A 27386-nucleotide genomic window follows, 5' to 3' on the forward strand; every position below is an offset into this window, starting at 1 on the left:
CATTCATGTTATAGAAAAATATGTTCAAGGCTGTTGATTTATTAAGCAAATTGGTTTGTGTTTGATGAGAGATCTGATTATGTGTAGCATTGCAAATGCACTTAAAAAACCCATTGAAATTAATGCTACATTAATTACTGATTCCATGAACACTTTAGCATATGCTGGTATTAATTGCATCCATTATCACAAAATAAACATCTCTTTATAAAAACAAATGATGTTTCATCTTAATATTTTTGATTTTGATATCTTCCTTCACAGCTGTTGCTGTGAATCCTTCTGTATTAGTGTTTTTGCTACAAAGAGCCACCTGTTAATTATAACAGATATTTTGTATATTTTTATTCATTGCAGAAAAAAAGTCTAAAGCAAAGATGTAACAGAATCTTAAGCCTCTGAATTATTGAATAAAATATTATAATTTTTTGCTAGAATTTTCCCACTCAGAACCATGGATTTTTTTTCTTATTTTTATTTGTATAATAAATAAATAATAAAAAGCAGTACACACTTTTAAATATTTTTACTAGAATATTAGCATTTGTGTTCAAGAAACTGTTTAGACAGATACTAAGAGAAACATTTGCTTCAAGTATGATTGCTGTTTCTGATCTGTGCACAAGAATATTCTGGATAGGAAGGTCCAAAAACTTGTTTCAAATAGGCTATATTAAAATCTGAGAAAGTAATTTTGGATTAAGTTTTGCTTTCACCTAATGAGCAATTGCTGCCTACCCTGTAAATCTGCTATTTCTTAGCCTGACTTTTTCATGGTGAAAACCTTCAATCAGGGAGTACAGCCTGGCTTTTAAAGTGCCAGTTTCCTTTGAAAAGTGTCTCATTATAAATCACAGTATAAGGTTATATTGATTTTGTTTCAGCTTTATTGTCTTTTAGTTTAGATTTTCTCAATTACAAGCAGAAAGTTTCTGCTGAGGGAGAGGGTGATTTTTTTGATTTTCATCTTTGCAAACAGAACCTGGGTTGTACAATTTTTATGTTTTCTTTCTGCCCTGACTTTTATCCATCTGCACCAAACTTGGTTGTGAGTCCCTGTGTTGTTATTAACTCCTCTCTACAAATGTTTTAATTAATTGTATCTGAGGGCAGGATTCCTGGCAATGAGAATGTAATTACCAATTTCTGTAGTGCAGTAAGAGAGACTGTCTCCTTGTCATTTGGCCATTACCCAGGGTGTGATTTCAGCATTAGCTGAAGTAAGGATCTTGGAATTAAGGCAGAGAGAAATGGTGCATGTGATGTTTGATGGTGCCTTATTTTATCTGCTTCTCAGTGTGGCACCCACAGGCCTGAGGTAAATGTTGAATTGGTGTAGTTTATGGGCCTTTCAGATGGGGTTCATAGAAGTTTACAATTCTGGGTAAGCCACCTATGATATGTATTTTGAAAAGTGAAGTACAAGCTTAGCTCTCTGATGAGACTACACGGCCTTCATCTGAGATGAGGATATAAGCTCAAAAGGAGATCAAGACTTTCTTTCCTGGGTAGGACCACAATTAGAGTCAGTTCTCACTGGATTTTGGAAGCAGGATGACCTGCTCTGCCTGTCAGAGCTATTTTCTTTGACATTGAGTAAGGATAATGAATGTATTTCTTGCAGTAATCTTAATGTCTAAATCTTTATATTGGCAGGTTTTTGTCTTTTTTTGTTTGTTTCAGGGATAGAGTCTTTTACTTCAGAAATTAAGAACAATAAAATCAATTGGCAAAAAAGATCACTAAAATTTATTGAAATTCCTAAAAAAATAGAAAATCACAGTTAATATTATACAATCTAGTTTTCCTTCCACCCTCAATTACACACACACACACACACCTCCCATTTTAAACTCTTTCACTTTTCAGAAAAATGCTGCCATTCTCACTTTACATCTAAAGTATATTCTACATATTCTCAAGATCTCTAACTTGTGGTTACAAGCACCCATATTGCTCCTTTTTTATATCCAATAGTGTAGCATATACAGCAGTCATTCAGTTTCAAAGCTTCATCAGAAAGGTTAAAAATAATTTCTAATCTCCTGAAAAGTGCTGTGGTCAGATATTTCTGTACCGGGTCTTAGTGTGCTTTTCATGTTAAGAAAGGGCCATTTAAAAGGTCTAAGGGCTGTGAATTTGTTACAGACTTTCATGGAAAGTCATGGGAGAGAGAAGAGTGCTTGACTCTAACCTTTGCTCCTAGGACAGCTTTGTGTACCTTATGTCAAGCAATGACTGGTGTTATGACTGAAATATGTTTTGGTGCTATGTTGAAGGCCAAGCACTTCTCTCTCTTGAGTATCTGGACCCATGTGAAAAGAACTGTGCCTTCTACTCAGCCATTTTTCTAATCCAGTGAATCTTGCACTCCTTGTAAAGCACTGTGCCTTCTTGGAGACATCTGGAGCATCCTTTGTCCCACACCAGCCCCTCTCACTGTGTGTAGGAGTGCATTTTGTAAGAAAGGGAAGAGTGGAGTCTGAATCTCCTCATATGAAGATATTCAGGTGCTGTTTGCCAAGATAGTATTTTAATGAAGATCCTAAGCCAGGTGGTTCAGGGAACATGAACATTTATAGGATTTCATGAGAGATAAGGACTGAAAGAGGAAGAAAACTGGTTAGCAGAACCCAAAACCTTCCATCAAAAGCTTGTATTCCTAAGAATTTTGCCATTAAGGTGTAAAGAGAGGGTTATGAAGCTTGCATATTTTAATGAGCTAGATATCTTTCTAATTTCAATTACTTATGTTCTTTCAGATGTTTGTCAAAAAAGATATCTCTTGGACTGTACACAAGATAATCTTACTAGGAGAACACCATTTGTGAAAGTTACTTTTCAAGTTTAAAATATATGTCTGTTCTAATGAGAGATTTTGACTAGTCAGTTTTTGTCTGTTGCCTGGAAGAATGGTTCTGATCTCTCCTTTTTCATCACAGCTCCCTCATTTAATTCTATTTTTAATTTCCTTTAAAAATGATACCACCCAAACTGTGGTGTTTATTGTAAAATCTTTTTTTTTTTTTTCATGAGTTAAGGTCTTTGAATTATGCTTTCTTTGTACAGAATCTAGCTAAAGGAGCTTATTTGTAAGACAGATGCTCATCTGATTGCAATTTCAACATCTTTGCCAGTAATTTAAAGAAAAAAATTTCTGTGTCTCTTTGATATATTATGTTTTATTTTAACTACTATTTTTATATATGAAAAATTAAGACAAAACCTGGGAATGGTTTGGTGAAATTGTTGCTATCTATTAATACCTCATGATTATAAATGGAGCACAAATATCATCTAAGGTTAGTTCAGTTAATCATCATTTGAAAAAAAGTTTCTTTTGAAAAGATAAGCTAAGCTTTGTAGAAAAACAATGAAAGTATCATTATTGGAGACAATTAACATTGAGCTAGACGAAAATTTCAAAATATATCCTGAGATAAATTATGCATTAGGAGATAGATGTAATGGATGAAATAGTGTCTTTTTCTTTCTCTGATGTGAGACTCTGTGATTCAAGTAATTTCTGTATCAAGTTACTAATTTAATCAGAAATTATTATTATTATTATGATTATTATCAGTGCTACTGCATGTATCAAATATAGCTTTTTAATATAGGTATAATAAGTCCTTCAGCTCCATTTTTAAACAGAAACTGGTTGCTAAGAGAACCACTAAGTGTATGGTCACAGTAGGAATAGACAGCAAAACAAGATGTTAAGTAATTAATTCAAAATAAGAGACCCCTAAAAGTGCAGATATTTTTGGAATCTGTCAACATGTTTTGGTGTAATGTAAGAACATATACATTTAATCAAGTATCAGTTCCATTTGATAGTATGAGGTCACTTTCTAACTGTATTAATGTATAACTACATACATTCAATTTGTTATTTATAAATTGAGGTGAGTAGTCTCTTTTAGTGAAACCAGATTTCATTTATAGTAGGTTGACCTTTGAATTATTGTGCTTCTGGTTTCTTTTCATATGTTGCATTTTATGTAGAATATTGTATTTAAACATGATATTTCTTGAATTGCTGTCATAATTTGGATCTCATCCATACCAGGGTGACGTTTAGGAAGTCAGCACTTAACCTGAATATCTATTTGCCAGATATGAGATCATACTATATACTATTCTGTTTAGGATTGGAAAGTGAAAATAATTGGTGACAGAAAACATTATCTAGGACAGCTGAGAGGACTAGTAATAGCTTTCAAATATAGATTATTTATTAATAGAATCTGATCTTCCTACTAGACATTCAATGTCCAAAGCTGTGTTCATTAATTTCTAAATTTATTAGCTGTATATATACACACTATACATCTATGTAGCACAGATATATATTTTAAACTTGCTTTGATTCAGGTGCTGACAGTGCTGATGGTGGTTTGGTATTTCCTTTCAGGAATTTTTACATTTCTTTTGCCATACTTCTGCTGCAGTCATGTGTGGTACTGCCTTTGTGTTTGACTAAAACGTCAAAATCATTTAATCCTAACTTTACAAACAGGTGAAAGAAAGAATTTTGCTTTCAGTGTTTTTCAGTGCTTCAGATGTGGTTTACCTTTGCTTTTCATAGATGAACCCTTATTCCTGGGCAGGAGAACATATTAATTCTTATGTCACTCTTCTGTAATATCCAAGTTTTCCTTGAGATGAGCAATTAATTTTCATTATATTGACTTTAAAGACACTTTCAATTAAGCTTCAACATTATGTTACATATGCACTTCAGATAGAATAGTGTGACATCTCATTTTGTAAATTTATATCCCTCTAAACTGATCAAGGGCCAAAGTTTTATATAATCAACATTTAATTAAACATATAAGTAACAGAAATATATACAAATGTCTTTCAGGGCTTGGATTTCCTGCAATGCAGCATTTAAATGATGAGGCGGTGATATGGGGGAATGTCAATGCTATAGTTTCTAGAATAAAATAAAGGGCCGTAATAAATGTGCAGCATTTATTATTGATTTTTCTTAATATTGATTCTATTACATCCTAAAAGATACCTTTGTGACATTTGTTTGAAGTTCAGTTAACTCACAATATATGTCTTTCCAAGATTTAAGCACAATTCTGCGTATTATTGAAGATACTTTTTGAACAAAGAATGTTAAATTGATTTCTTTTTGCATTTTCTCTTGTTTTCACAGGTACAAGGGGTGATCTCACACTGTTTGTGTTACTCTAAAAACTCCCTGTGTTCACCTTCTGTTAGATTTATCTGAGTACATTTTAGAATTTAAAATGCATTTGCTAATGTGTATTTGATCCAGTCATGTAGAGCTCTCACTAAAATTTTTGTGAAGTTGAAATACTTAGTATTTGTTTATTTAAGGAAAGGCAAAGTCCATGGAAGGAGGTAATGTCTATTATAGAGACAGGTGCAGCTCTAAAAAGAGCTCTTCTTCCACTCTGAAAGAAAAGCAGCAACATTTAAAGGCAGTATGAATTAAAAATCAGAAAAGTGCTTTCAGCCTGTGTGGGCTTGTGATAAACTTTTTTTCTCAGACTGGCAGATATCAGGGAACCTTACATATTTTCACACACAAAAAAAAAAAAAAAAAAAAAAAAAAAAAAAAAAAAAAAAAAAAAAAAAAAAAAAAGAAGTGCATTATTTAAGTGAGAAGCAGAGGGAAAAGCCACGTAAAGCAAATATCCAGAACCCTGAGAAGAGTGGGAAATTATTCTGTCCTTATTTGAGCTGTAAAGCCAATTCTGTCTTGTTATTCCTGCCAGAGGCAGTAGATAAGAGGTGTAGATAAATTGTTGGTGGAGGGGTTGTTTTGGTGTGGATTTAATAGATGCTTCTTATCAGAGCAGGCTGCACAATAGCTGCCTAGAGAAAGGTTGATGATGGGCCTGCTGGTATAGCAATAAATAATACCACGTTTTTTTCTTAAAAAAAGTGTTCTAGCACTGGTGCCTAGAGAGGTTGGTAGAATAAGCTTCCTGTTAGTGGTCTCAGTTGTTGGTGATGGATGGTGTGGGGAAATCAGCAGGCACTGCTCTAAGATGTGAGCACACTAGAAGACCTGGATGAGAAGAGATGGCACAGTTAGGGGGTCTGGTATGGGGAGGAAAAAGCACAACAGCAAACAGCTCCAACTGGGAGATGGAAACTGTAATGTTAGTCTTCTCCAGGACACTGAGTAGGTCACAGGAGTAGCTACCTCAAGTACCTACCACAAAAGAGCATATTTTTACCATTTTTGTAAGCATAAAATAACCTCTGAGAGGGTTGTGCTTCCTATGCTGATGAAAATTAAATATAGAGATGTAGCTTCTTTGCATGAAGTATTCAGTTTCTACAGATAAAAGCAGTTCCCAAACTTAAGAATTTGGCATCTAGGAAATTAAACTTAACGTTAAAGTCTTTAAGTCCTTTTAAGGGAAGGAATAATTAGAGTGAAATATGTCTAGATAACTCTGGCAGTTACTCTGCTGAAGAAGAAGGTAGTTTCTTCCACTCCTCTAGCCTTGGTGGGGTACACATTGTCTAGATGGGAAAAGGTATTCCCCAAATAGAATATGTGAAAACTTTAAAAGCTTGATCATGTGAGTAAGGCAAGCCAGGCAGATTTCTAGAAAAAATGGTGACTTCCTTCCCAGTAACACATCAGGGTGAGAGTTTGCTAGTATACTAGTGTGTCATCCCCCAGTCTGGACAACTTGCTTTTTGACAAACTGTGGACATGAGCAGAGCAGTCTCCCAGCATTCCTAGACTGCACCTGCTTTACCTGTGCAAAGGCAGCCCTGTGTTTATTTGCCAGGACTGCAAGTAAAGAGCTGTGGCTAGCTGAGGGGGTGCTGTGTGTTTGAACACAGCCCTGGGGCATGGCAGCTGCCATGGATGAGCCCATGCTTTGGTACTCCTGCCCTTAGCCACCACCAGCCTCTCCAGGCTGAGTCAGCCAGCTCTGGAATCTCACTCCTGACTGGATTTTTAAGAAGATATGATTTTCTAGCATCAGCTGTTACCCAGAGTGTCCACAATAAATGAACTGTCTTTATGTATAAGTACCTCTACTTTCTAAATTTTAAATGCAGTAGAGGAGAGTCACAATCCAGTCCTTTGTGTGGTACTTTTCTAAAACCTAATTGTAGCGCAGTTCTACAGAGTCATTCTTCTGCATTTGGCACTGTGGAGTAAGTCATAGGTATTGGCCATTTTGGTGTGTTTTTTCTGTAAGTTTCTAGAAACTTCTGAGAAATAGAGATCATTTTAGGAAGAGTTTGTACTGTTCACTTAGAAAACCATGCAATTCCCCTAAATCACTGAAATCCCAGGGTTCTCTGGTTAATTTACCCTGCTTCTTCATCAACAGCTAAAGAGATGTTTTAGTTCATCCTGATCCTGAGGTTATCCAAGCTACATTTAAATGAGCTAATTCAGCTTTAGGAAGAGGGGTTATCTTATGAATGGTGAACTGTGAACTCCATGCTTCTGTAGTTAGACTGCTACCAGTAACTGAGTTAGCTCAACAAGTTATACAAACCATGTCTGCATGGGAAGTCTACATGCTAGTGTATAAAATGAGTTCCTCAGAGCACAGAGATATGGACTTTCAGTAAAGCTGAGTTTTCCCTTAGTGCACTATGCTGAACACCTAGATAGACATTTTGAATACCTTCATTCTTTGCTGCTATTTAAGTTAATTTTTCTATGGATAAGTGACTTTAAGCAGACTATTCATGTATGTGAATTTGAACAGGCAAATCTGTTTCTCTTAAGTTGCCAATTTCAAAATTTCTAAATTTACTGACTTTATGGAATAAATTCAGAAGTTGGTAGAAGTATATATCTCCTATAAAAACCTCCAAATTTATGTGTGCAGAAAAGGCTTGTGAAAATGGGCAGTCAGGGAAAAAAGCTATCCATGCAAATCCATCCAAACTATCTATCCATGCAAATTCTTTTTATGTCCTATGCTGGGAATGGATTCAGTTGGGAATTTTGTTTTCTTTAATGCCAGAATCTATTAACTACAAAACTTCAGGTAATCACTCAGATTTAATTTTGTTGTGTATTGAGAAATGTGGGAGATTTGCAATACCTTTGAGATGTGTGGGATTTAAAAACTTTTATTGGTATATTTAGACTTGTATAGTATTTTTTTATTTTAGCATTTAAAAGCAAAATTTCACTGAACACTAAATGCATTAGTTTCCAGTTTTCAACTGATATATTTATGTAGGAAGGCTAAAACATCTTCCTCTTTATCAGTATCTAGATAATGGTCTGGTCAAAGAGAAACTGGTGCAAATATATTGTGGTTGCTTAGGCTATGGTTAAGTTTATGGTTGTATGACCAGATATTTAGGAATACCTGAAAGAATTAGGTGAGGATATAGACATTTGAAAAATGTCTACAAGCTCTCTTTGTAAAGATGAGTGATGCTGTAGTTATGCTTTTGGGAAATGGTATTATGTTGTTACATCCAAAGATTGGAAGAATTTCTATAAACTATTTTAAAGCTCATTGCATAAAATTTGTGTATTTGTAGGAGGTCAAGATGTGGTGAATTTAAGTATTTGAAAAGACATGACTGCCAAGAAAGGAGAAATATAAGTCTGAAAATATAAACCTGTAGCTTGAAATTCCAGAATGAAGAATGCAGATGTTTTATTATGAAGATATGAGTTGTAGCAGACAATGGGATTTCTGTCAAAAGAAATGTAGTGAGTGGCTCAGTTTCCATCTGTGCTGCCTGAAATGCTTACTAACACAATGCAGGGTCCAAATGGGACTTATTCTGAGCTAGGAGTTAATGTGGTTCTTTACGGAAATAGCATCACATAGTCTATGACAAAACTTCAAATTGTATTTGCTTAATTTGTATATATAATAAAGTAGGCCTTCAGACATGCTGAGGAAAAAACAAACAAACAAACAAAAAATCCCAAACCTCCTCTACTGGGATTAGCAAATTTGGAGTGGGAAAGGTCTTGGCACCTCTAAATTCTGAAATAAGTAAATGATTACTTGAGAGATATTCTACTAAAGAAAAAGTTCTGTTCTTTTTAGAAAAAAACAAATATAAAATATGCCTCTGGCAATGAACATAGATAATTTCACGAGTTTTGGCTTTCTTTAGCTTAGCTTAATTATAAGGTATCATTTTGCTTTGCTTAATGTTCAATAGGAAGATGAAATCTCTCAGTTGTTCCTGTCTGTCCCTAGTGCTAAGCAATCCAAATTGTCTTATGATAAGGGGGCCTGGAAACTCCAGTGATGTCTGAAAGGATGTCTTTAAATAGTAAAGCTTTGTTTTAGTATTAACCTTGCTTCAGGTTTCTTTAGGCTTGCAATTATAAGGTCAGTTAGAGCATACCTAAGGTCTTCCAGCCATATCTCACATCAGCTCTAGTCAGTAATACATTTAGTCATCTATCCCTTTTAATATTGATCAAAATTATTCATAATTTAAGAGAAATTGAAAGCTGCACTTCTTCTTGACTACTAGTACTTGAGATTTTCTGCTACTTTAAATACCCAAAGACTTTTTAAAATATTTGAGTGTTACTCAAAAAAGTAAAACCAAATATTTCATTCCTCTGATTGATGAGACTGTTGCAGATAGGGAGGAAACTTGATTGTTAGGAGCAGCAGCTGAAGTTCCTGATTGGTATGATTCAGTGTATAAACTTCTTTTAAATCAGGCTGTGAAACCTTTTACAGGTTAAACTAATTTTAGACAACACCTCTACTAAAGTAAAAATAGTCAAACCAAATTGATCTATTGACTCTACTGTCAAATCCACAAATTTAAATTATTTTACTAAAAAACTAATGTCAGAATTGGTAAGGAGGCATGCCTCTGAGTGTGTGTATGTTTATGCATATAAAGTTTTAATCTCAAATAATATGAAAGCAATATTCCTCTGAAATCACCATTCCATGCATCTAGGGATCTTCATACAATTTCCATAGAATCAGGTATTTTAAAACAAATCCTTTTCTTATATCCTTTCAGTGTTTTAGCTTTTATTGAGTTTCAGGTCTAGTATTACAGTAGAACACCTTCCATCACTGTCTATGCCACATTTAATGAGAGTTTCCCAATAAAGTGAAATGTTACTTTTTCTTGACAACTTTTTGAGTACCTAGATGAGGATAAATTTATTATGTTTGCCTGCAAAGCCAAGTTTCATAGTGCCCTCTGATTAAATACATTTATCATCCTATAATAGGTTTTGTTGGTCTAGCTTCTCTTCTGCCCTGTATGATACAGATATATGTCCCATTGCTGCAAGCTTCAGAAAATCAACATGAGAAAAAAAAAAAAAATCCTATATGTACTTTCCTAACCTCCTCAAGGTGTTTATTTTGTTTAATTTGTTACATTTTGAGACGTTTTGGTGGGCAGAATTTTTCCTTTGTTTTCTAAATGTCACATGAAGGTATCTGGAAATGCCATGTGAGGTAGGCAGGCAGAAGACACAGTGATTACACTATCAAGAGTTTGGTTTAGGGCAGCAAGGATCAAATTTACTGGGGGAAGAGTGTGAGTAAGGAAAAAGAAGCAGCTAAATTATACCTGTAGTACCTGTCAGAGGCAGTCATGTTTCAGAACTTGCTCATAACTGGGATTTATTAGAACAATAATTCTGCCAGAGGAAGGCATGCTAAACACTGGCCCAGAGGACACTGCTGTACTGTACCTATGTGTAGCTATAGACGGCAGCTTAGTAAAGCTGCCTTTCTGTCAGGTTCCTAAAAGTTGGGTTTCTGTAAATGGCCAGGTCTAATTGGATTTAAAATTAAAATACTGCTTCTTCACTGGACTTGAAACCATCTAGGGACCAGAAAAATATGAACAAAAATAAAAGCTTGACTGTTTGCTTACTTTCTTTATTGTGATTTTCTCTTCTGTATGCCTCAATAGAGTGTGCAATGCCTCACCTGAATTATGGTGATTGACTTCCATCTGAATTCTTGCAGATGGACCATCCTCCCAATCCTGAAATCTTTGAATTTATGAGATTGTGGATGATGATTTTCCACAATCAGTGTTGAATCTTTTTGGAACAGCATAAATCAGGCTGTTTCTTAACTCAGAGTGTCATGCAAACTGAGACTTTCCTTCTGATGTATCATAGAATTGATCAAAGTCTTAGAATCCCTTGGTAGTTTTGGTGCAAATGGATGTCATTTGCTTTGGACTGGATGTTAAATGCCTGGGTCTTTATGCCCAGAAAGGAACAGTTGTAGCAAAATAGAAAACAGTGGTGACTGAAAATAGCAATGGCAACTGGTAAATGTTCACTTTACTGAATGTCCAAAATCCATAGCAGAATATGAGTCACACTGAGTAGAAAGTGACTCTGTGGGGATGTAAATGCTATTATGAATAATAAGTGTATGTAAAAGATGAAAGAAGACTTTATTAATGTAAACCAAAAAACTGGAAATTGCACAGAACTGATAAGGGAAGGACAGAAGGTAACATTTACAGTTAGCAGAAAAAAGAAACATAAGAGGATTAAGTCTATGAAGAACAAAATAAATCCTGACAATTTTTTCACTACATTTCTGGATGACACTAGTGTAATTGATCATGTGAATTCAGGAATTGAAGCACTCCCCCGCAGCCCCCTGTTTCTTGGGAGGCTTTGGGGGAAATGCTTCGAGGGGACCAGGGCAAAAGATTCCAAAAGAGGCTCTTACCCCCAGGGTTGATCCAAGACGTTTATTCCATACGGGGAGGCGAAGGCAGGAGGGCCAAGAGGCAAGGGCCCAGAGGGTAGGAGGCAGGGGCCCCAGGAGGTAAGAGAACGAGAAGAGGAAGAGGAGGACCTTATCAAGGCTCCTGCCAGGGGGATGGCTGGAACTCAGCCAATTAGGTCCAGAAAGGAAGGAAGGGTCAAACTATAGGGCTGCAAGCTCCAGGGGCCCTGGGGAAAAACCCATTCCCCAGAGAAATACAACAAGGAATGGCAGAGATGTTCAATAAATATTGAATATTGAAATACATTGAATAAGTATTTGGTGAAGAGGGGGAAGGAACTCGATGATGTAATATGTTTTGCTTTCCTGCAGTAATAAAGAGATTAAGTAACAGCCACTAAACTAGAAATCCTTAAATCAGCAGGTCCCAATAACTTCCTTATTACAACCTGGCAAAACTGCTCTCTCTGGCAGGTTGACAATTAAACCTTTTTTTTTTTCAGTCACTTAATAGTTTTTTGTCTTTTCATGCACTATTGCAGATACTGAATGAGCTCTCAGCAGTTCTCTAGACATTGTACACAACCCTTTTAAATCTCTGACTAGGGGTACAACATAATTCCTTCATATGTTGTTTAGCACATCTCATACTGAGCTGTAAAATTCACATTTCTCCTCATCTATCACATTTCCTTTGAGCTACAAAATTACATGACAGTAGTGTTTGCATCTGCTGTAGAAAAATGTGATGTACAAATGTTTTTTCTATTCACCATATTTAATTGTACTACAGTTTTTGCTGAGACCTTTACTAAGAATAATTATATCCAACTTTATCTCAAAGTGAAATTAGGTAGCTAACTTGTCAATCTGGCCTTATGATCTACTGAAACTCCCAGTAAGATGAGAGTTGCAGTAATTGTGCTGACTATATTCATGCTCCAAGGTAAATTTTCTTATCTTTTGGTAAGAGAATAAAGTTCTGTGTATCAGTATCATTGCTGCTTGATTTTTATCCTTCATACTTTCTACACAAAATTTTGACCAGTGTTATTTCTTTCTCCCTAGCATGTTACTGGGAGTGTGTAATGATAATATTAAGACATCAAGAATAATATTTGAAGTTACTATGCTGCCTGTTTGGGACTCTGCCTGGCAAGTATCAGCCACTGATACTTTATCAGCACTGAAGACTGCTTTTTAGATAAGATTTCTTCAACACAGTCTATTAAGCAGTGCAGCATATCATATTTACTTGTGAAAATCTGAAGGAAGGATACTTGGTTGTAAGATCCTGGAATATATCACAAAAAAAATTAAAGAAATAACTTTTGGTGTTTACTAATATTAGTAACTATTCTTAACACAAGCCTGTCTTGGATATTGTAAATAGCCATCAAGACAGTTTTTACAAAATTTATGGAAACAGGTGGGTAGAGGTGGAAATAAGAATAAAAATAATACCTCAAACCAAATATGGCCAAGAGCAGAAGCTCTAAGGGATCGTAGCCAAATGCTTTGTGTAGGTCTTGTGCTATTTTCTGCATGCTGGACTCACTGAAAACTGGATTCAGAAGCTTCTGCTTTTCCTCTTAGAAATGTTTCATGTGGAAAGGGCTTTTCTTCCTTATTTCTTTCTCCCTTACTTTTGCCCTCCCTCATCCTCTACTGTCCCATTTTCTTAATAGTTGATTTCTCCAAAAGGAAGTTTTAGTCTTTTTTTCCACCAGACCTCTGACTGCTCTCTACTATTTGAATATCCATGGAACTTGTATATGATCTCTCTCCTGTTGGGGTGATAAATCAGAATCAGCTGATGACTTCTGTATGACTAGACCCCAAACTGTACACTTGTAGTCAATGAGAGGCATGGTACTTTTTTGGGCAAGGATGAAAAGTATAAAATCATAGTCACATATATGATATTAATTTCTATTGCACATTACTAAGTGCTGCTGAGTTTAGATATCATGGTACTTGTTCTGGAGAAGTGAAGGAAGGTAAATTATCCACAAGCTCTATTTTACATCACTTTAGACAACCCTTACTCTGCTTCTCTAGCTTTCAATGTCTTGAAAGGTATACAATTTTTTGATAGTGTTTAATCACTGGCTTCTTCTCTCACCCATTCATTTACTCTGGCTTATGGCTATCAGTAAGAGGAAGATGATACTCTGACAGAATTAATAAAGAGAAAATCAATAACAAATTATAAAGGTGTAAAACAGAAGTACCAGAGCTAGAACTTGGATTAACTCATTCTGGAAATAGCATAGAGGGTAGGTAAGGTAGGAAAGTTACATACATACTAAAACAATGTATTACCATAAACTAAAAAAAATCTTTTTTAAAATTAGCATTTTAATTCAAAGGGATATTACCTTTGGTGAGTATTTGAATGGAGGTCAGACTAGAGGAAATTTACAATTAGCCTTATCTGTGAAGATATTTCAGAATATCTATATCCTTTGTATTATGGGTGATGCTACTTACTACACAGTTTACATGAGAACTTTCCTCCTGCTTGAAAGACATGCAAGTGTCTTTCTTGCATTCTGCATCAATAAGAACCGAATAAAAGGATCAAACTCTATAAGTGCACGGTGCTGCACCTGGTCAGGGTAATGCAGACATGAGCACAGACAGGGAGAAGAACCCAAGGAGAGCAGACCTGAGGAGAAGGACTGAGGGGTTCTGGTGAATATCATTACATGAAAAACCGTTTAGAATTACTATTAATCGTGACATAAGAATGACATACTTAGTCTCCTGATATTTTTATATTAGTATTTTTATTGTATTTAATGATTCAATATACTAATTGAAAAACTTTATCATTTATAACTTGTATATACAAAAAAAAAAAACCAAAAAAAACCCAAAAAAACTTAGTAATATATATGTCTCTCCATGAAACAAAAACTCAACATTTTTACATAAACAAAATTTCAGGTCAGCTCCAACACGCTTGGTCCAATGCTGACCTAAAAGTCTCCCTTCTGGAGACAAGGAGAAAGTCCATCCATGGAATGATCCCAGGCAAGCAGCCCTGGGTATTCCTCTTGGGGTTTTTTGCCGTCTTTCTTCTTCCCTTTTCTGTCCAACATTGCTCCTCCTTTCGTGCTCCCATTTTGGGCTCTTCTCAAAGGCCAGGAACAACTGCATGTTGCAGGTGGGGTTTGGTGACTTTGTTCTCGCATGTATGGCGTGCGCTCTCTTCATGTGCGCTTTTCGGAGTGGAAGGGTTCAGACATGAGCGGGGCTTTATGCAGGTCTGGGTGCCTTCTTTTGGAAAAGGATCTGACACGAGGAGGTAGAATAAATCCTCCCATGGCCCTCCAGCTGCTGAGGCGGCAGGAGAGGCGGTGGGGGCCTTCAGCAGAGCCTTTGCCCGCATCCTCCTCTCCTTAACGCACCAAATTTGTCCTAGGAGGTGGGTGTCCACTGCCGGGTGTGAGCAGCCCGAGCACAGCTCTGTGCTCGTAGGCACGGCTGCTCCGCTTCCTTCATTCAGCGTTGCCCGAGAAGTACTCTTTTGAACCACTTTCTCAGCACCTGGTACTCACCGATCGCCTGCGTGTGGGCGGTCGATTGCTGTGCCAGGTGATGGAAGAGGTTGTTTCTCTTATCCATTTGAACGTCTCGGGGTAAAGTGATGTCCTCAGGAAGCCTCCAGTTGCCCACGACGAAGTGGTTGAGGCGTTTTGCTTGCACACACAGGCGCAGGCTCTCGCTGATATCCACCAGTCGCAGCAGCAAGTCTCTCCTGCGCCACGATGACACGGGCTCGACGTTGAGCAGGTGCATGACGATGGTCTTGGTGGTGTAGGTGGAAAAGCCGAAGCCCAGCTGCAGACGGGTGAAGAACTGCAGGCACTTGAGGTGCAAACTGTCAGGGGGGGCCTGCCTGGCAATGTGCTTGAAGAACTCGGTCTCTGCCACAGCATAAGTCTCAGGCCAGGTTGTGCTTGGGGTGTAGGCCTCTCTCGGCTGGCTGCTGACAAAGATGTGTGAGTCGTCTCTCTGCACCCCAAGCAGCATCTCGATCCTGAAGCTTTCTGTGCCGTTGGTCACCTGGATCTGGCAGGAGCGTCTGGAGGGCAGCAGCTTTAAATGCCAGCTGTGTGACTGAGGCAAAGCTGGCCAGACTGCTCTCACCACTTGGTAGAGCCAGCGGGCGGTTTTGTGCACGTCGAGGTAGGAGTCGGTGCACAGGGTGTCCAGGAGGCTGGGATCCTGGTTGCTCCTCAGCTCCTCCTCGGGGTGGTGCAGGAAGCACAGCATCTTGTCCGCCTGCTGCTCCCTGGAGCAGGTGCACTCCAGCTGCACACGGACACGGAAGTTCCTGACGTGCCTCTGCCCTGCAGAGTCCAGCTCCAGGTGGAAGCTGTGGCCTCGGGGAGGAGTCATGGGGATGAGCACGCGGTACACAACGTCCTGCTCTCGGGGACTCCACCCTTCAAAGGCACTGCCCACCCCGATGGCTCTTGGCAGGACCGGGTAGAAACTGTCGGACAGGACGTGTGCAAAGCAAGCTATATAATTGTCCATGAGCTCAGTTGTCCACTCACAGCCTTTCTGCAGGTCCTGTACAGGCCACTGTATGCGCTCCATTAGAATTCTTCCAACGTGATCGTCAAAATCGTTGTCTTCTCCTTGGACTAGGCTTGCCTCATCATTGTTGTTTGCAATCTCGTTTGCAATCTCATTGATGACTTCATTTACAATGTCATCTTCTTCATTTAAAGCAGCATCGCCAGCTTCCTCTTCATCCTCAGCATCGCCGCCTTCATCTGCAGGAACAGAGCCTCCTTCGTTTGCAGCACCCTGGCCGGCTTCCTGCACATTGCTGTCTTCCTGCCGGCTGGCATCGGCTTCTTCGTTTCCACCATCGTCTCCTTCGTTTGCGTCCGCGTTTGGGACTTCCTCGCCATTGGCACCACTGTTTTCTTCCTCCAGCTCCTCTCTCCTCAGGCTGCTTTTCCAGCCGATGAACCACAGGACCAAGAGAAGCAGCAGGAGCACAGTAACAGCCATGGGCTGCCAGACCTGCACCTGCTTCAGGCTGAGCTGCTCCACCTCCTGCTCCAGCCGAATCCTCTCCCACTCCAGGCGCTTTGCACGCGCTTCCATGCGCAGACGTGTTTCCTCGTCCCAAACATCACCCACAGGCTGCAGGTACTGGCTGAGGGCCTTCACCAGCACGAAAAGGAATGCTACGGATTTCATGGTCTGCAGGAGGATGGAAGGAAGACCTTGCGTGAGGCTACGAGGGGGGAGAGGGAACTGCTGCTTGCGGGAGGGAAGACAGGACGCCCAGGGATCTGGGGGAGGAAGGACAGGGCCCCAGAGAGCTGCAGGCCACCAGGCCAGTCCCGCTGCCCCAGCAGTGGCAGCAGCAGCAGCAGCAGCAGCACCGTGGCCTGCCCAAGGCCGTCCCATGAGGGGCTGTCCCTGCACGCAGGGGGAGAGCCCAGCCCCGGCTGCAGCGTTTCTGGCCCGGCCCTCTTCCCCAGCCCAGCCTCCCCAGCACGTGCGCACTCACCGCTTTCCGGAGCAATGCGGGGCCAGCGTGACCTGCTGGGGCCTTTTACAGCTGCCCCCATTGTGACACGTCCGTGAGATGTCACAGGTGGCCACAGCACGTCACAATCCCACCCTTTGTCCCCACCCTGGCTCGGCCACTCAGAGTGACCCTGGTGTAGTGCTTAAGGCTGCCTTGGAATGAACCTTCCAGATTCAAAAGAACTCCCATTGTTCTTTCTTTTGGATCTCTTTTCATCTGCCCTCCATTGGCAGTCTCCTAGATAGCCATGTTGGAAGCTAGCCTTGATCATCATGGAGTCTGAGCTTTGATTCCTCACTGGTTGTGCTGCACTTGGATCTCTGAGTCAGCAAAGTTGAAAAAACACCCTGAAGATCACACAGTTCAACCGCAAACTTAGCGCTGCCTACTGCACCCATCAGCCAGATTTCCCCCCAAATGCCACATCCATATGACATCATTACACAAACAACTATTTAGAATTACTTTTAATCGTGACATAAGAATGACATACTTAGTCTCCTGATATTTTTATATTAGTATTTTTATTGTATTTAACGATTCAATATACTAATTGAAAAACTTTATCATTTATAACTTGTATATACAAAAAAAAAAAACCAAAAAAAACCCAAAAAAACTTAGTAATATATATGTCTCTCCATGAAACAAAAACTCAACATTTTTACATAAACAAAATTTCAGGTCAGCTCCAACACGCTTGGTCCAATGCTGACCTAAAAGTCTCCCTTCTGGAGACAAGGAGAAAGTCCATCCATGGAATGATCCCAGGCAAGCAGCCCTGGGTATTCCTCTTGGGGTTTTTTGCCGTCTTTCTTCTTCCTTTTCTGTCCAACATTGCTCCTCCTTTCGTGCTCCCATTTTGGGCTCTTCTCAAAGGCCAGGAACAACTGCATGTTGCAGGTGGGTTTGGTGACTTTGTTCTCGCATGTATGGCGTGCGCTCTCTTCATGTGCGCTTTTCGGAGTGGAAGGGTTCAGACATGAGCGGGGCTTTATGCAGGTCTGGGTGCCTTCTTTTGGAAAAGGATCTGACACGAGGAGGTAGAATAAATCCTCCCATGGCCCTCCAGCTGCTGAGGCGGCAGGAGAGGCGGTGGGGGCCTTCAGCAGAGCCTTTGCCCGCATCCTCCTCTCCTTAACGCACCAAATTTGTCCTAGGAGGTGGGTGTCCACTGCCGGGTGTGAGCAGCCCGAGCACAGCTCTGTGCTCGTAGGCACGGCTGCTCCGCTTCCTTCATTCAGCGTTGCCCGAGAAGTACTCTTTTGAACCACTTTCTCAGCACCTGGTACTCACCGATCGCCTGCGTGTGGGCGGTCGATTGCTGTGCCAGGTGATGGAAGAGGTTGTTTCTCTTATCCATTTGAACGTCTCGGGGTAAAGTGATGTCCTCAGGAAGCCTCCAGTTGCCCACGACGAAGTGGTTGAGGCGTTTTGCTTGCACACACAGGCGCAGGCTCTCGCTGATATCCACCAGTCGCAGCAGCAAGTCTCTCCTGCGCCACGATGACACGGGCTCGACGTTGAGCAGGTGCATGACGATGGTCTTGGTGGTGTAGGTGGAAAAGCCGAAGCCCAGCTGCAGACGGGTGAAGAACTGCAGGCACTTGAGGTGCAAACTGTCAGGGGGGGCCTGCCTGGCAATGTGCTTGAAGAACTCGGTCTCTGCCACAGCATAAGTCTCAGGCCAGGTTGTGCTTGGGGTGTAGGCCTCTCTCGGCTGGCTGCTGACAAAGATGTGTGAGTCGTCTCTCTGCACCCCAAGCAGCATCTCGATCCTGAAGCTTTCTGTGCCGTTGGTCACCTGGATCTGGCAGGAGCGTCTGGAGGGCAGCAGCTTTAAATGCCAGCTGTGTGACTGAGGCAAAGCTGGCCAGACTGCTCTCACCACTTGGTAGAGCCAGCGGGCGGTTTTGTGCACGTCGAGGTAGGAGTCGGTGCACAGGGTGTCCAGGAGGCTGGGATCCTGGTTGCTCCTCAGCTCCTCCTCGGGGTGGTGCAGGAAGCACAGCATCTTGTCCGCCTGCTGCTCCCTGGAGCAGGTGCACTCCAGCTGCACACGGACACGGAAGTTCCTGACGTGCCTCTGCCCTGCAGAGTCCAGCTCCAGGTGGAAGCTGTGGCCTCGGGGAGGAGTCATGGGGATGAGCACGCGGTACACAACGTCCTGCTCTCGGGGACTCCACCCTTCAAAGGCACTGCCCACCCCGATGGCTCTTGGCAGGACCGGGTAGAAACTGTCGGACAGGACGTGTGCAAAGCAAGCTATATAATTGTCCATGAGCTCAGTTGTCCACTCACAGCCTTTCTGCAGGTCCTGTACAGGCCACTGTATGCGCTCCATTAGAATTCTTCCAACGTGATCGTCAAAATCGTTGTCTTCTCCTTGGACTAGGCTTGCCTCATCATTGTTGTTTGCAATCTCGTTTGCAATCTCATTGATGACTTCATTTACAATGTCATCTTCTTCATTTAAAGCAGCATCGCCAGCTTCCTCTTCATCCTCAGCATCGCCGCCTTCATCTGCAGGAACAGAGCCTCCTTCGTTTGCAGCACCCTGGCCGGCTTCCTGCACATTGCTGTCTTCCTGCCGGCTGGCATCGGCTTCTTCGTTTCCACCATCGTCTCCTTCGTTTGCGTCCGCGTTTGGGACTTCCTCGCCATTGGCACCACTGTTTTCTTCCTCCAGCTCCTCTCTCCTCAGGCTGCTTTTCCAGCCGATGAACCACAGGACCAAGAGAAGCAGCAGGAGCACAGTAACAGCCACGGGCTGCCAGACCTGCACCTGCTTCAGGCTGAGCTGCTCCACCTCCTGCTCCAGCCGAATCCTCTCCCACTCCAGGCGCTTTGCACGCGCTTCCATGCGCAGACGTGTTTCCTCGTCCCAAACATCACCCACAGGCTGCAGGTACTGGCTGAGGGCCTTCACCAGCACGAAAAGGAATGCTACGGATTTCATGGTCTGCAGGAGGATGGAAGGAAGACCTTGCGTGAGGCTACGAGGGGGGAGAGGGAACTGCTGCTTGCGGGAGGGAAGACAGGACGCCCAGGGATCTGGGGGAGGAAGGACAGGGCCCCAGAGAGCTGCAGGCCACCAGGCCAGTCCCGCTGCCCCAGCAGTGGCAGCAGCAGCAGCAGCAGCAGCACCGTGGCCTGCCCAAGGCCGTCCCATGAGGGGCTGTCCCTGCACGCAGGGGGAGAGCCCAGCCCCGGCTGCAGCGTTTCTGGCCCGGCCCTCTTCCCCAGCCCAGCCTCCCCAGCACGTGCGCACTCACCGCTTTCCGGAGCAATGCGGGGCCAGCGTGACCTGCTGGGGCCTTTTACAGCTGCCCCCATTGTGACACGTCCGTGAGATGTCACAGGTGGCCACAGCACGTCACAATCCCACCCTTTGTCCCCACCCTGGCTCGGCCACTCAGAGTGACCCTGGTGTAGTGCTTAAGGCTGCCTTGGAATGAACCTTCCAGATTCAAAAGAACTCCCATTGTTCTTTCTTTTGGATCTCTTTTCATCTGCCCTCCATTGGCAGTCTCCTAGATAGCCATGTTGGAAGCTAGCCTTGATCATCATGGAGTCTGAGCTTTGATTCCTCACTGGTTGTGCTGCACTTGGATCTCTGAGTCAGCAAAGTGGAAAAAACACCCTGAAGATCACACAGTTCAACCGCAAACTTAGCGCTGCCTACTGCACCCATCAGCCAGATTTCCCCCCAAATGCCACATCCATATGACATCATTACACAAACAACTATTTAGAATTACTTTTAATCGTGACATAAGAATGACATACTTAGTCTCCTGATATTTTTATATTAGTATTTTTATTGTATTTAACGATTCAATATACTAATTGAAAAACTTTATCATTTATAACTTGTATATACAAAAAAAAAACAACAACAACAAAAAACTTAGAAATATATATGTCTCTCCATGAAACAAAAACTCAACATTTTTACATAAACAAAATTTCAGGTCAGCTCCAACACGCTCGGTCCAATGCTGACCTAAAAGTCTCCCTTCTGGAGACAAGGAGAAAGTCCATCCATGGAATGATCCCAGGCAAGCAGCCCTGGGTATTCCTCTTGGGGTTTTTTGCCGTCCTTCTTCTTCCCTTTTCTGTCCAACATTGCTCCTCCTTTCGTGCTCCCATTTTGGGCTCTTCTCAAAGGCCAGGAACAACTGCATGTTGCAGGTGGGGTTTGGTGACTTTGTTCTCGCATGTATGGCGTGCGCTCTCTTCATGTGCGCTTTTCGGAGTGGAAGGGTTCGGACATGAGCGGGGCTTTATGCAGGTCTGGGTGCCTTCTTTTGGAGAAGGATCTGACACGAGGAGGTAGAATAAATCCTCCCATGGCCCTCCAGCTGCTGAGGCGGCAGGAGAGGCGGTGGGGGCCTTCAGCAGAGCCTTTGCCCGCATCCTCCTCTCCTTAACGCACCAAATTTGTCCTAGGAGGTGGGTGTCCACTGCCGGGTGTGAGCAGCCCGAGCACAGCTCTGTGCTCATAGGCACAGCTGCTCTGCTTCCTTCATTCAGCGTTGCCCGAGAAGTACTCTTTTGAACCACTTTCTCAGCACCTGGTACTCACCGATCGCCTGTGTGTGGGCGGTCGATTGCTGTGCCAGGTGATGGAAGAGGTTGTTTCTCTTATCCATTTGAACGTCTCGGGGTAAAGTGATGTCCTCAGGAAGCCTCCAGTTGCCCACGATGAAGTGGTTGAGGCGTTTTGCTTGCACACACAGGCGCAGGCTCTCGCTGATATCCACCAGCCGCAGCAGCAAGTCTCTCCTGCGCCACGATGACACGGGCTCGACGTTGAGCAGGTGCATGACGATGGTCTTGGTGGTGTAGGTGGAAAAGCCGAAGCCCAGCTGCAGACGGGTGAAGAACTGCAGGCACTTGAGGTGCAAACTGTCAGGGGGGGCCTGCCTGGCAATGTGCTTGAAGAACTCGGTCTCTGCCACAGCATAAGTCTCAGGCCAGGTTGTGCTTGGGGTGTAGGCCTCTCTCGGCTGGCTGCTGACAAAGATGTGTGAGTCGTCTCTCTGCACCCCAAGCAGCATCTCGATCCTGAAGCTTTCTGTGCCGTTGGTCACCTGGATCTGGCAGGAGCGTCTGGAGGGCAGCAGCTTTAATGCCAGCTGTGTGACTGAGGCAAAGCTGGCCAGACTGCTCTCACCACTTGGTAGAGCCAGCGGGCGGTTTTGTGCACGTCGAGGTAGGAGTCGGTGCACAGGGTGTCCAGGAGGCTGGGATCCTGGTTGCTCCTCAGCTCCTCCTCTGGGTGGTGCAGGAAGCACAGCATCTTGTCCGCCTGCTGCTCCCTGGAGCAGGTGCACTCCAGCTGCACACGGACACGGAAGTTCCTGACGTGCCTCTGCCCTGCAGGGTCCAGCTCCAGGTGGAAGCTGTGGCCTCGGGGAGGAGTCATGGGGATGAGCACGCGGTACACAACGTCCTGCTCTCGGGACTCCACCCTTCAAAGGCACTGCCACCCCGATGGCTCTTGGCAGGACCGGGTAGAAAACTGTCGGACAGGACGTGTGCAAAGCAAGCTATATAATTGTCCATGAGCTCAGTTGTCCACTCACAGCCTTTCTGCAGGTCCTGTACAGGCCACTGTATGCGCTCCATTAGAATTCTTCCAACGTGATCGTCAAAATCGTTGTCTTCTCCTTGGACTAGGCTTGCCTCATCATTGTTGTTTGCAATCTCGTTTGCAATCTCATTGATGACTTCATTTACAATGTCATCTTCTTCATTTAAAGCAGCATCGCCAGCTTCCTCTTCATCCTCAGCATCGCCGCCTTCATCTGCAGGAACAGAGCCTCCTTCGTTTGCAGCACCCTGGCCGGCTTCCTGCACATTGCTGTCTTCCTGCCGGCTGGCATCGGCTTCTTCGTTTCCACCATCGTCTCCTTCGTTTGCGTCCGCGTTTGGGACTTCCTCGCCATTGGCACCACTGTTTTCTTCCTCCAGCTCCTCTCTCCTCAGGCTGCTTTTCCAGCCGATGAACCACAGGACCAAGAGAAGCAGCAGGAGCACAGTAACAGCCACGGGCTGCCAGACCTGCACCTGCTTCAGGCTGAGCTGCTCCACCTCCTGCTCCAGCCGAATCCTCTCCCACTCCAGGCGCTTTGCACGCGCTTCCATGCGCAGACGTGTTTCCTCGTCCCAAACATCACCCACAGGCTGCAGGTACTGGCTGAGGGCCTTCACCAGCACGAAAAGGAATGCTACGGATTTCATGGTCTGCAGGAGGATGGAAGGAAGACCTTGCGTGAGGCTACGAGGGGGGAGAGGGAACTGCTGCTTGCGGGAGAGAAGACAGGACGCCCAGGGATCTGGGGGAGGAAGGACAGGGCCCCAGAGAGCTGCAGGCCACCAGGCCAGTCCCGCTGCCCCAGCAGTGGCAGCAGCAGCAGCAGCAGCAGCACCGTGGCCTGCCCAAGGCCGTCCCATGAGGGGCTGTCCCTGCACGCAGGGGCAGAGCCCAGCCCCGGCTGCAGCGTTTCTGGCCCGGCCCTCTTCCCCAGCCCAGCCTCCCCAGCACGTGCGCACTCACCGCTTTCCGGAGCAATGCGGGGCCAGCGTGACCTGCTGGGGCCTTTTACAGCTGCCCCCATTGTGACACGTCGTGAGATGTCACAGGTGGCCACAGCACGTCACAATCCCACCCTTTGTCCCCACCCTGGCTCGGCCACTCAGAGTGACCCTGGTGTAGTGCTTAAGGCTGCCTTGGAATGAACCTTCCAGATTCAAAAGAACTCCCATTGTTCTTTCTTTTGGATCTCTTTTCATCTGCCCTCCATTGGCAGTCTCCTAGATAGCCATGTTGGAAGCTAGCCTTGATCATCATGGAGTCTGAGCTTTGATTCCTCACTGGTTGTGCTGCACTTGGATCTCTGAGTCAGCAAAGTGGAAAAAACACCCTGAAGATCACACAGTTCAACCGCAAACTTAGCGCTGCCTACTGCACCCATCAGCCAGATTTCCCCCCAAATGCCACATCCATATGACATCATTACACAAACAACTATTTAGAATTACTTTTAATCGTGACATAAGAATGACATACTTCGTCTCCTGATATTTTTATATTAGTATTTTTATTGTATTTAACGATTCAATATACTAATTGAAAAACTTTATCATTTATAACTTGTATATACAAAAAAAAAACAACAACAACAAAAACTTAGAAATATATATGTCTATCTCATGAAACAAAAACTCAACATTTTTACATAAACAAAATTTCAGGTCAGCTCCAACACGCTCGGTCCAATGCTGACCTAAAAGTCTCCCTTCTGGAGACAAGGAGAAAGTCCATCCATGGAATGATCCCAGGCAAGCAGCCCTGGGTATTCCTCTTGGGGTTTTTTGCCGTCCTTCTTCTTCCCTTTTCTGTCCAACATTGCTCCTCCTTTCGTGCTCCCATTTTGGGCTCTTCTCAAAGGCCAGGAACAACTGCATGTTGCAGGTGGGGTTTGGGTGACTTTGTTCTCGCATGTATGGGCGTGCGCTCTCTTCAGGTGCGCTTTTCGGAGTGGAAGGGTTCGGACATGAGCGGGGCTTTATGCAGGTCTGGGTGCCTTCTTTTGAGAAGGATCTGACACGAGGAGGTAGAATAAATCCTCCCTGGCCCTCCAGCTGCTGAGGCGGCAGGAGAGGCGGTGGGGGCCTTCAGCAGAGCTTTGCCCGCATCCTCCTCTCCTTAACGCACCAAATTTGTCCTAGGAGGTGGGTGTCCACTGCCGGGTGTGAGCAGCCCGAGCACAGCTCTGTGCTCATAGGCACAGCTGCTCTGCTTCCTTCATTCAGCGTTGCCCGAGAAGTACTCTTTTGAACCACTTTCTCAGCACCTGGTACTCACCGATCGCCTGTGTGTGGGCGGGTCGATTGCTGTGCCAGGTGATGGAAGAGGTTGTTTCTCTTATCCATTTGAACGTCTCGGGGTAAAGTGATGTCCTCAGGAAGCCTCCAGTTGCCCACGATGAAGTGGTTGAGGCGTTGTGCTTGCACAACACAGGCGCAGGCTCTCGCTGATATCCACCAGCCGCAGCAGCAAGTCTCTCCTGCGCCACGATGACACGGGCTCGACGTTGAGCAGGTGCATGACGATGGTCTTGGTGGTGTAGGTGGGAAAAGCCGAAGCCCAGCTGCAGACGGGTGAAGAACTGCAGGCCCTTGAGGTGCAAACTGTCAGGGGGGCCTGCCTGGCAATGTGCTTGAAGAACTCGTCTCTGCACAGCATAAGTCTCAGGCCCAGGTTGTGCTTGGGGTGTAGGCCTCTCTAGGCTGGCTGCTGACAAAGATGTGTGAGTCGTCTCTCTGCACCCCAAGCAGCATCTCGATCCTGAAGCTTTCTGTGCCGTTGGTCACCTGGATCTGGCAGGAGCGTCTGGAGGGCAGCAGCTTTAAATGCCAGCTGTGTGACTGAGGCAAAGCTGGCCAGACTGCTCTCACCACTTGGTAGAGCCAGCGGGCGGTTTTGTGCACGTCGAGGTAGGAGTCGGTGCACAGGGTGTCCAGGAGGCTGGGATCCTGGTTGCTCCTCAGCTCCTCCTCGGGGTGGTGCAGGAAGCACAGCATCTTGTCCGCCTGCTGCTCCCTGGAGCAGGTGCACTCCAGCTGCACACGGACACGGAAGTTCCTGACGTGCCTCTGCCCTGCAGGGTCCAGCTCCAGGTGGAAGCTGTGGCCTCGGGAGGAGTCATGGGGATGAGCACGCGGTACACAACGTCCTGCTCTCGGGACTCCACCCTTCAAAGGCACTGCCCACCCCGATGGCTCTTGGCAGGACCGGGTAGAAACTGTCGGACAGGACGTGTGCAAAGCAAGCTATATAATTGTCCATGAGCTCAGTTGTCCACTCACAGCCTTTCTGCAGGTCCTGTACAGGCCACTGTATGCGCTCCATTAGAATTCTTCCAACTGATCGTCAAAATCGTGTTCTTCTCCTTGGACTAGGCTTGCCCATCATTGTTGTTTGCAATCTCGTTGCAATCTCATTGATGACTTCATTTACAATGTCATCTTCTTCATTTAAAGCAGCATCGCCAGCTTCCTCTTCATCCTCAGCATCGCCGCCTTCATCTGCAGGAACAGAGCCTCCTTCGTTTGCAGCACCCTGGCCGGCTTCCTGCACATTGCTGTCTTCCTGCCGGCTGGCATCGGCTTCTTCGTTTCCACCATCGTCTCCTTCGTTTGCGTCCGCGTTTGGGACTTCCTCGCCATTGGCACCACTGTTTTCTTCCTCCAGCTCCTCTCTCCTCAGGCTGCTTTTCCAGCCGATGAACCACAGGACCAAGAGAAGCAGCAGGAGCACAGTAACAGCCACGGGCTGCCAGACCTGCACCTGCTTCAGCTGAGCTGCTCCACCTCCTGCTCCAGCCGAATCCTCTCCCACTCCAGGCGCTTTGCACGCGCTTCCATGCGCAGACGTGTTTCCTCGTCCCAAACATCACCCACAGGCTGCAGGTACTGGCTGAGGGCCTTCACCAGCACGAAAAGGAATGCTACGGATTTCATGGTCTGCAGGAGGATGGAAGGAAGACCTTGCGTGAGGCTACGAGGGGGGAGAGGGAACTGCTGCTTGCGGGAGGGAAGACAGGACGCCCAGGGATCTGGGGGAGGAAGGACAGGGCCCCAGAGAGCTGCAGGCCACCAGGCCAGTCCCGCTGCCCCAGCAGTGGCAGCAGCAGCAGCAGCAGCAGCACCGTGGCCTGCCCAAGGCCGTCCCATGAGGGGCTGTCCCTGCACGCAGGGGAGAGCCCAGCCCCGGCTGCAGCGTTTCTGGCCCGGCCCTCTTCCCCAGCCCAGCCTCCCCAGCACGTGCGCACTCACCGCTTCCGGAGCAAATGCGGGGCCAGCGGGACCTGCTGGGGCCTTTTACAGCTGCCCCATTGTGACACGTCCGTGAGATGTCACAGGTGGGCCACAGCAACGTCACAATCCCACCCTTGTCCCCACCCTGGCTTCGGCCACTCAGAGTGCCCTGGTGTAGTGCTTAGGCTGCCTTGGAATGAACCTTCCAGATTCAAAAGAACTCCCATTGTTCTTCTTTTGGATCTCTTTTCATCTGCCCTCCATTGCAGTCTCCTAGATGCCATGTTGGAAGC

The 27386-nt window shown here is 44.5% G+C and overlaps 3 protein-coding genes and 1 pseudogene across 3 annotated transcripts; all 4 read right to left on the reverse strand.

Annotated features, from left to right (window-relative positions):
• Nucleotides 1-15206: 15206 nt before the first annotated feature.
• Nucleotides 15207-16925, reverse strand: LOC136363116 (inositol 1,4,5-trisphosphate receptor-interacting protein-like 1). Its single transcript, XM_066322204.1, has one exon. It carries the CDS (start codon nt 16923-16925, stop codon nt 15207-15209), a length of 1719 nt encoding a protein of 572 aa, XP_066178301.1.
• Nucleotides 16926-18502: 1577 nt separating this feature from the next.
• LOC136363118 (inositol 1,4,5-trisphosphate receptor-interacting protein-like 1) lies at nt 18503-20221 on the reverse strand. Its single transcript, XM_066322205.1, has one exon. It carries the CDS (start codon nt 20219-20221, stop codon nt 18503-18505), a length of 1719 nt encoding a protein of 572 aa, XP_066178302.1.
• A 1573-nt stretch (nt 20222-21794) lies between these two features.
• Nucleotides 21795-23511, reverse strand: LOC136363119 (inositol 1,4,5-trisphosphate receptor-interacting protein-like 1). Its single transcript, XM_066322206.1, is given in 3 exon segments — nt 21795-22399; nt 22402-22728; nt 22731-23511. Coding segments are annotated over 3 exon segments (1713 nt in total).
• A 1571-nt stretch (nt 23512-25082) lies between these two features.
• LOC136363120 (inositol 1,4,5-trisphosphate receptor-interacting protein-like 1) lies at nt 25083-26823 on the reverse strand (annotated as a pseudogene).
• Nucleotides 26824-27386: the final 563 nt, after the last annotated feature.

The sequence above is a fragment of the Sylvia atricapilla genome, chromosome 6 (assembly GCF_009819655.1).
Source record: "Sylvia atricapilla isolate bSylAtr1 chromosome 6, bSylAtr1.pri, whole genome shotgun sequence".
Lineage (NCBI taxonomy): Eukaryota > Metazoa > Chordata > Aves > Passeriformes > Sylviidae > Sylvia > Sylvia atricapilla.